This window comes from Squalius cephalus (assembly GCF_949319135.1).
Source record: "Squalius cephalus genome assembly, chromosome: 14".
Classification (NCBI taxonomy): domain Eukaryota; kingdom Metazoa; phylum Chordata; class Actinopteri; order Cypriniformes; family Leuciscidae; genus Squalius; species Squalius cephalus.
The window spans coordinates 36449070-36459069 of NC_137135.1; the positions used below are offsets into that span (position 1 = coordinate 36449070).

The following is a 10000-nucleotide window of genomic DNA, read 5'->3' on the forward strand; positions in this document are numbered from 1 at the left end:
ACCCGTGACGAGCAGCAGCAGAACACACTCGACTGAGAGCCAGGGGGACGTGCAGCCACACCGCCACCCGCTGATCCGAACGCCACTGACGCAGAGACACTGACACACACACACAGACACAGACACACACACACACACACACACACACACACACACACACACACACACACACACACACAGACACAGACACAGACACACACACACACACACACACACACATTTTAGCACATAAAATGACACTTTCAATATCATAAGTGTAAAACATTCAAGTTACATAATTATGTGAAATATATAAACAATCTAAAAAACACTTGTTTAGAAGAGCTGGGTGAGAATTTAACCCCTGATACTTTTTTTTTTGTTGTTTAATTAATGTTAATACTTATTATTATTATTATAAAAAAATATATATTTAGTACAGGTGAGCTTAAAAAAATAAACTAAATAGATAGCCTATACATGCATGAAACACGAATAAATAAAATAAAATACAAATAATATATAAAAATAAAAGATACATGGCTACAGTGTGTATATGTTAGTGCTGTCTAATAGATTAATCGTGATTAAGCACATCTAACATAAAATTTGTTGTTTACATAATGTATGTGCATGTATATATATTATTATATTTTAAATATAAATAAATAAATAAATATATATTTATAACTTTTGATTGATTTAATGCATTCCTTGCTGAAAAAAGTGTGTGTGTATATTTATATATATGCTGTCAAATCGATTAATCGCATCTAACATAAAAGTATATACACATTTATTTATGTGTAATTATATACTGTATATACACACACATATATTTATACATATATAGGTGAGTGTGTGTTACCCAAGGAATGCATTAAATCAATCAAAAGTTACAGTAAAGACAGTTATTTGTCTTTCTATTTCAAATAAATGCTGTTCTTTTGAATTTTCCATTCATCAAAGAATCCTGAAAAATAAAACCTATCTCGGTTTCCACAAAAAAATGAACTGTTTCCAGCACTGATAATAATCATAAATGTTTCTTGATCATCAAATCCTCATATTAGAGTGATTTCTGAAGGATCATGTGACACTGAAGACTGGAGTAATGATGCTGAACATTCAGCTTTGATCACAGGAATAAATTACACTTTACTGTATATTCACATAGAAAACAGATATTTTAAATTATAATAATATTTCATTTTTTTTGTATTTTTGATCAGATAAATGCAGCCAACATTTTGAACGGTAGTGTGTATATATAATGTATTTAATAATACTGCAAATAAGCAAAGTTTAAATATTCTGAAAAAATGTTTTTAGTTAGCCTACTTTTTTCACTCAAATGAAAGACAATATAATTTGTATGTCAAATAAAAATTGTAAGAAATAAATAAAAAATAAAACTCCAGTGCTGCACTGATTTCTGGGGCATACATGCTGGTGAAGCAGGAAAAGAAAAGTATATCTTACTTATGTTTTATCATTTACTTATGTTTTATCATTTAATCATTTAGATAATATGTAATCAAATGCAATCATCATATTTTTTAAGAAACCATTATTATGTTCTTTATTATTTATCACAGTCAGATTATTACGTATTTTTTTTATTTCTTAACAGCAGACACATGCCATTTTACACTATATTCATGCATGACTTGATTTTTATTGTGTAATGTTAATATTTTGCTGATTATGTAAGTACCGCTCAGCATCTCCGCGAACTCGTCCTCGCTGATGTCCGGCGGAAAGTCTCGGACCGTCACGCCGCCGAACCGGTCCACAGTCCCGGACAGCAGAGGCCGGCAGACCCGCTCCTGACAGCCCGAGCCGAACCGAACCGGACCAGCAGAAACACTCCTGAACACCGAGGAGAGCCTGCAGAGCACAGCAGAACCCCTGCAGAACCCGCCTGACATGATCCAGAACACCATGACACCGAAACAACCTCAGGAACCGATGCCGTAATCACTCTATTACTCGCGCACGTGACAATAATAGCGTACTCGCGCTGCTTTAAAGGGACAGTTCACATTAAATAATTAACATTTATTGCTCCAAACCTGTATGATTTCCTTTCTTCTGCTGGACACAACTTTGTGTTTTTTTAGATAAACAAACACACAAGGTTTTTGTGTCGATAATGGTTATGTTGTGTAATGGCGTGATTTCAAGGGCCTTCATATTATGGTATATACGGTTTACGGTAGTTAACGGGGAGGAGCTGAACTTTGACATCGGGAAGTTTCTGTTCACATGTGGACGGTGTTTGTGTGTGTGTGTTTTACACACACATCTAATAACTGATCAAACATGTCATCAAGCAAGAAAGGCAAAGGGAAAAAGAGACCGAGTGAAGGAGAAGGAGACCGATCTGGGTTAATCAGTGATGAAGCGGATTCGTGTGTCCCGAACGGAGGATTAACGGTCACAGACTTCACAGAGAGAGGTAACGGGAGCGCGCGACATCAGGGGCGCGCATTAGCTACATTAATTAGGATAAATTAGTAAAACATGATAAACGTCTCCAATCAGCGCTTGAAACTATAATAGTATTTTTTGAACGGGTCTTTTTTTTGTTGTTGATAAACTCGCGTGTTTTAAGATGCACTCAAGTCTTTTTTTCTGATTTTACTACTATTTATTTATTTTAAAAGTCGCTGTATTTTGCATGGAGCGGGTCGCCCACTCACGGTTCACGCCATTTTGACATCACGTGACCAACCATAACAATAATAATGCTACGACTAATAAACATACTGACAGTACAGGTTGAAAATAATGACAGTACAATACATTAATAATTACTATTACAATATAACAATTACTGTTCTTATATAATATGCATAATATTAATTATTATTATTATTATTAATGACAGTATGTTTACTGTATATTTATCAGCCATTGCTTGTTGCTTTATACACCATAAAAAACGAATTAAATATTAGCTGAAAATGTGCATAATTAAATTAATAAGCAAGCAGTTAATACAAACACGATGCTACAGACACCGGATGTCTTATATTTAAATAGATTGTATTTAAGTCTGTGTCTGCATGTGATGCCTGTGTGCAGCGGAGGATAAAGCCCCTCCGCGGTGGAGGTCATATCTGGCTCAGATCAGCGTGAACACCATGAAGACTCTGAACGCCTGTATCGGACGCCCTGTCCTGATCTCCAGCGGCGCGGGACAACAGGAGGTGTGTGTGTGTGTGTGTGTGTGTGTGTCTTTCTTTCTTTCTTTACTTTATTTATATAGCACAAGTAAACACAACTGATGTTGACCACTGGGCTTTACATAACAAGGAAAGCATGAAAAGGAGAAACATCACAATTACACAATATAATCATACCCACATAAAACATTAAAATTAAGGAAATGCCAGTTCGAAGAGATATAACTTTAGTTTAAGTTTAAACTCATATAAGGAATGTGTGTGTGTGTGTGTGTGTGTGTGTGTGTGTGTGTGTGTGTTTGAGTGTGTGAGATTGTGACGGGGAATCAGTGTGTTCTGTGTTGAAGCTGTGCATGTGCTGCTGGTGTGTGTGACTGAGTGTGTGTGTGTGTGTGTGTGTGTGTGTGTGTGTGTGTGTGTGTGTGATTCTGACAGTTAATCAGTGTGTTGAAGCTGTGTGTGTGCAGGTGTGTGTGTGTTATAGGCTATAACACACACACACACCTGCACACACACACAGCTTCAACACACACACACATCTGCAGCACACACAGCTATTATAGCTGTGTGTGTGTGATTGTGACAGGGATTCAGTGTGCTGTGTGTGTGTGTGTGTGTGTTGAAACTGTGTGTGTATATGCTGCAGGTGTGTGTGTGTGATTGCGACGGAATCAGTGTGTGTGATTGCGACAGGGAATCAGTGTGTGTGTGATTGTGACGGAATCAGTGTGTGCTGCAGGTGTGTGTGTTATAGCTGTGTGTGTGTTGAAGCTGTGTGTGATTGTGACAGGGAATCAGTGTGTGCTTCAGGTGTGTGTGTGTGTGTGTGTGTGTGTGTGTGTTGAAGCTGTGTGTGTATATGCTGCAGGTGTGTGTGTGTGTGTGTGTGTGTGTGTGTGTGTGTGTGTGTGTGATTGCGACGGAATCAGTGTGTGTGTGTGTGTGTGTGTGTGTGATTGCGACAGGGAATCAGTGTGTGTGTGAGATTGTGACAGGGAATCAGTGTGTGTGTGTGTGTGTGTGTGTGTGTGTGTGTGTGTGTGTGTGTGTGTGTGTGTGTGTGTGTGTGATTGTGACAGGGAATCAGTGTGTGTGTGTGTGTGTGTGTGTGTGTGTGATTGTGACAGGGAATCAGTGTGTGCTGCAGGTGTGTGTGTGTGTGTGTGATTGCGACGGAATCAGTGTGTGTGTGTGTGTGTGTGTGATTGCGACAGGGAATCAGTGTGTGTGTGTGAGATTGTGACAGGGAATCAGTGTGTGTGTGTGTGTGTGTGTGTGTGTGTGTGTGAGATTGTGACAGGGAATCAGTGTGTGTGTGTGTGTGATTGCGACAGGGAATCAGTGTGTGCTGCAGGTGTGTGTTGAAGCTGTGTGTGTGTGTGTGCAGGTGTGTGTGGCGTGGCCGGCGTCTCAGTTTCCAGGCAGGCGTGTGGGTCTTCAGTCCAGCGTTCAGTCGAGTCTGAGAGTGAAGCCTGGAGATCATGTGACCCTGCAGCCAATCAGTGGAGCCGTTCTACAGGCCGAACACCTGCGGATGAGACTCAGGTACGGCTGACCCCCGACTGACCTCCGGCTGAACCCCGGCTGACCCCCGGCTGACCTCTAGACACATGATCAGAAACACTACACACACACTCATAACTGAAGATGAGTCTCAGAGGGTTTTCCTCAGGGATGCTGTGTTTGTGAGGGAATGTCTCCCTCTGCTGGTCGACCGCAGAAACACACGCTCCACTTCACTATTAGTTAATATTGTATTTATTTTTATTTAATGTTTTATTTGTATATGGACAGATAGATAATACTGTAACAGCAGCCGTGCGATGTGTGTATCACAGTGCTTGTAGATAAAGCTCATCTGCAACACTTGTGCCTTGAAGGGCTTCTATAGATTACAGCAACACCAACAAATCCAGAAGTACGAAAACTAAACATGAGAACAAGTTTGTTGCTGAGCTAACCGAGACTTAGTGGAGCTTTAAAAAATATTAAAACTGGCAGCAGATTTGAAATAATCAGGTTATGAATTCCAGAATGTTACACCTTTCACTGAGAGACAGTCTGAGATAAAGATCTTTTACAAAATAACATTTTATGTACAAAAAATATACATACGTGTGCAAGTGCAATACCATTTCAGCATTTAAACACAAACTTTAGTGGAAAAAGACAAAATGAGCAAAGCTTAAAATCTTGTATTTACTTAAATTAAATTTATAATATAAATATTGTAAAAATGATACATTTATAAATATTTATTGAATATTTTATTTATACAAATTTAATCACAAATGTGTTTTAAAAAAAGTATAAATATCAATATGATAAAATATTAAACAATACAAATATTTTTATAATATATTTACATTATATTTCTAATATTATAAAAAATAAAAAATATTGTAACAAAAAATCTGACAATGATGGTCTCTTATTTGCTTTCTATCTAAAATGTTCTAGACTCTGATGTATGAATTAGTACATTTTATATGAACTTTGCACAGAAAAGTGGTTTTATCAGAAGTCTCTCGTTTAACACGTGTGATGTTTCACATAAAGAGTTTTGACTACTTTTGAATATCTATTTCTAATTTATAAAAATATATAAATAAAAACAAATATAATATGAATCTATATACATAAAATGTTCTATAAATAATTGTTATATTATAAATTGTAAATATAATGTTATATTGTAAAATTTCTTTTTTTAAATATTTTATAAAAAATAAAATTATTATAATTATTTTTAAAAATTATGTTTTCTATAATTTTTTATGAATACATTTGTGATTTGAAACAAATATAATAAATATAATATAAATGTTTATAAATTAAATGTTTAAATATGTTAAATTGTAAAAATATATTTATTTATATTTCATAAAAAAAATTTTTTTAAATTATTTACCTTTTTTAATTATTTTTTATAAATACATTTGTGATTTGAAACAAATATAATAAATATAATATAAATGTTTATAAATTAAATGTTTAAATATGTTAAATTGTAAAAATATATTTCTTTATATTTCATAAAAAAAATTTATTTACATTTTTTGAATTTGTGATTTGAAACAAATATAAGAAATATTATATAAATGTTTATAATTTTTTTATAAATATAAGTTTATAAGTGTTTTATAATTGTTATATTGTAAATAAAATGTTAAATTGTAATAATTGTATAATATTATAAATGTAATTTTTTTAAAACGCATTTATGATTTTAAACAAATATAATAAATATAACAAATTTGTATAAATAAAATGTTTTAGAAATATTATTTATTTATATTATAAATTTTATATTATTATAAAACATATTTATACTTTTTAATATTTTGTAATATTATTATTTATAAATGTTTATAAACATATTTGTGATTTGTAATTAGCATTATTCCTCAAACTTGATTTCGTTCTCAGGAAGCGTCTCATAGTTTGTGTTTGTCTCGTTGCAGTCCTGAAGACAGAGCGCTGGACACAGAGGAGTTCAGGAGCGATCTCCTCCGGATGCTGGGTAATAACACACGCTCTGATTGGCTGGAGGCGCTTTGCATGCTGGGATGGTTGTGAGTGTTGTTCTGTGCTGCAGACGGGCGAGTGCTGCTGGCGGGTGGCAGTGTGTCGGTGTCGTACTTCGGCCGGCAGTGTGTGCTCGGCGTGGACTGGATCCGAGGCGTGGACGGAGAGACTCAGGCCTCGGTCGTCCTCGATCTCTCTTCACAACTAGAGCGGCTCTCCATCCAGCAGAACACATCGCATGACCTTTCACCTCTGACCCCTCAGCCTGACCCGGCGCTCCCCGTCAGTCCTGTGTGTGTGTGCCGCTCGTCGACGGACACCTTCTACTCCGTCTGCAGCTCCACCGTTCTGAGCCTCTCTGACCCTAACGAGCGGGTCGAGGACGACGAGGGGTCAAAGGTCACGTACAGTATGATTGGCGGGCTCAGCGGTCAGCTGAAGGTCATCAGGGAGACCATTGAGCTGCCGCTTAAACACCCCGAACTCTTTAAAAACTATGGTGAGTGAGGTCAAAGGTCATGTGACGTGAGCGTGTGTTCCTGTCATGTGGTCATGTGACGTGTGTGTTTCTGTCATGTGACGTGAGCGTGTGTTCCTGTCATGTGGTCATGTGACATGTGTGTTTCTGTCATGTGACGTGAGCGTGTGTTCCTGTCATGTGGTCATGTGACGTGTGTTTCTGTCATGTGACGTGAGCGTGTGTTCCTGTCATGTGGTCATGTGACGTGTGTTTCTGTCATGTGACGTGAGTGTGTGTTCCTGTCATGTGGTCATGTGACGTGTGTGTTTCTGTCATGTGACGTGAGCGTGTGTTCCTGTCATGTGGTCATGTGACGTGTGTTTCTGTCATGTGACGTGAGCGTGTGTTCCTGTCATGTGGTCATGTGACGTGTGTTTCTGTCATGTGACGTGAGCGTGTGTTCCTGTCATGTGGTCATGTGACGTGTGTTTCTGTCATGTGACGTGAGCGTGTGTTCCTGTCATGTGACGTGTGTGTTTCTGTCATGTGACGTGAGTGTGTGTTCCTGTCATGTGGTCATGTGACGTGTGTGTTTCTGTCATGTGACGTGAGTGTGTGTTTCTGTCATGTGGTCATGTGACGTGTGTGTTTCTGTCATGTGACGTGAGTGTGTGTTCCTGTCATGTGGTCATGTGACGTGTGTGTTTCTGTCATGTGACGTGAGTGTGTGTTCCTGTCATGTGGTCATGTGACGTGTGTGTTTCTGTCATGTGACGTGAGCGTGTGTTCCTGTCATGTGGTCATGTGACGTGTGTGTTTCTGTCATGTGACGTGAGCGTGTGTTCCTGTCATGTGGTCATGTGACGTGTGTTTCTGTCATGTGACGTGAGCGTGTGTTCCTGTCATGTGGTCATGTGACGTGTGTTTCTGTCATGTGACGTGAGCGTGTGTTCCTGTCATGTGGTCATGTGACGTGTGTTTCTGTCATGTGACGTGAGCGTGTGTTCCTGTCATGTGGTCATGTGACGTGTGTGTTTCTGTCATGTGACGTGAGTGTGTGTTTCTGTCATGTGGTCATGTGACGTGTGTGTTTCTGTCATGTGACGTGAGTGTGTGTTCCTGTCATGTGGTCATGTGACGTGTGTGTTTCTGTCATGTGACGTGAGTGTGTGTTCCTGTCATGTGGTCATGTGACGTGTGTGTTTCTGTCATGTGACGTGAGCGTGTGTTCCTGTCATGTGGTCATGTGACGTGTGTGTTTCTGTCATGTGACGTGAGCGTGTGTTCCTGTCATGTGGTCATGTGACGTGTGTTTCTGTCATGTGACGTGAGCGTGTGTTCCTGTCATGTGGTCATGTGACGTGTGTTTCTGTCATGTGACGTGAGCGTGTGTTCCTGTCATGTGGTCATGTGACGTGTGTTTCTGTCATGTGACGTGAGCGTGTGTTCCTGTCATGTGGTCATGTGACGTGTGTGTTTCTGTCATGTGACGTGAGTGTGTGTTTCTGTCATGTGGTCATGTGACGTGTGTGTTTCTGTCATGTGACGTGAGTGTGTGTTCCTGTCATGTGGTCATGTGACGTGTGTGTTTCTGTCATGTGACGTGAGTGTGTGTTCCTGTCATGTGGTCATGTGACGTGTGTGTTTCTGTCATGTGACGTGAGTGTGTGTTCCTGTCATGTGGTCATGTGACGTGTGTGTTTCTGTCATGTGACGTGAGTGTGTGTTCCTGTCATGTGGTCATGTGACGTGTGTGTTTCTGTGTGACAGGAATCCCGCCTCCTCGCGGTGTGCTTCTCTACGGGCCGCCCGGCACAGGGAAGACTCTGATTGGACGAGCAGTAGCCAATGAGGTGGGAGCTCACATGAGTGTGATCAACGGCCCCGAGATCATGAGCAAGTGTGTGAGAGAAACAGGACGTGTGTTACATTTAAAAACACGATTCAGTTCATTTTAATGCCACAGTCTCTTGTGGTTGAGTTGTTTTGGTGTTCATACACGAGTACATGTGTGTGTTCAGATAATCATGTCTCTCTCTCTCTCCCTCTCTCTCTCGCTCTCTCTCTCTCTCTCTCTCTCTCTCTCTCTCTCTCTCTCTCTCTCTCTGCAGGTTTTATGGAGAGACTGAAGCCAGACTGAGGGAGATCTTCACTCAGGCTTCACAGAGGTAACACACACACACACACACACACACACACACACACACACACACACACACACACAGCTAATGCAACTGATGTCTGTTATGAATGAACCGAAGTCACTGAGTGTGTGTGTGTGTGTGTGTGTGTGTGTTCACAGACAGCCCTCCATTATCTTCATTGATGAGTTAGATGCTCTGTGTCCGAAGAGAGAAGGATCCCAGAACGAGGTGGAGAAGCGGGTCGTCGCGACTCTCCTCACACTGATGGACGGCATCGGATCAGTGAGTAAATCCATCATCATCATTATCTATCTATCTATCTGTCTATCTGTCTATCTATCTGTCTATCTGTCTATCTATCTATCTATCTATCTATCTATCTATATATCTATCTATCTGTCTATCTATCTATCTATCTATCTGTCTGTCTATCTATCTGTCTATCTATCTGTCTATCTATCTGTCTATCTATCTATCTATCTATCTATCTATCTGTCTATCTATCTGTCTATCTATCTATCTATCTGTCTATCTATCTGTCTATCTGTCTATCTATCTGTCTATCTATCTGTCTATCTATCTGTCTCTATCTATCTGTCTATCTATCTATCTGTCTGTCTATCTATCTATCTATCTATCTATCTATCTGTCTGTCTATCTATCTGTCTATCTATCTATCTATCTGTCTATCTATCTGT

At 39.2% G+C, this 10000-nt stretch overlaps 2 protein-coding genes across 3 annotated transcripts in view; one reads left to right on the forward strand and one right to left on the reverse strand.

The window, feature by feature from the left end:
* nudt6 (nudix (nucleoside diphosphate linked moiety X)-type motif 6) overlaps positions 1-2041 on the reverse strand; it is a gene marked incomplete at its 3' end in the record, with an annotated part of 12920 nt that extends 10879 nt beyond the window's left edge. Inside the window, exons 1-2 of the mRNA XM_079892149.1 lie at positions 1697-2041; positions 1-99 (exon numbers count right to left, since the gene is read on the reverse strand). The exon at positions 1-99 is cut by the window's left edge and continues 105 nt beyond it. Coding sequence (XP_079748275.1) covers positions 1-99; positions 1697-1925 — 328 coding nt within the window. The 5' untranslated portion in view covers positions 1926-2041. The remainder of the gene's footprint in view (positions 100-1696) is intronic.
* Positions 2042-2217: 176 nt separating this feature from the next.
* Positions 2218-10000, forward strand: part of afg2a (AFG2 AAA ATPase homolog A) — a 57140-nt gene continuing 49357 nt past the window's right edge. For both annotated transcript variants that reach the window (XM_079892508.1, XM_079892509.1), the window contains exons 1-8: positions 2218-2440; positions 3070-3194; positions 4558-4715; positions 6635-6693; positions 6769-7197; positions 8929-9058; positions 9270-9326; positions 9461-9584. In XM_079892508.1, coding sequence (XP_079748634.1) covers positions 2305-2440; positions 3070-3194; positions 4558-4715; positions 6635-6693; positions 6769-7197; positions 8929-9058; positions 9270-9326; positions 9461-9584 — 1218 coding nt within the window. In that variant the 5' untranslated portion in view covers positions 2218-2304. The remainder of the gene's footprint in view (positions 2441-3069; positions 3195-4557; positions 4716-6634; positions 6694-6768; positions 7198-8928; positions 9059-9269; positions 9327-9460; positions 9585-10000) is intronic.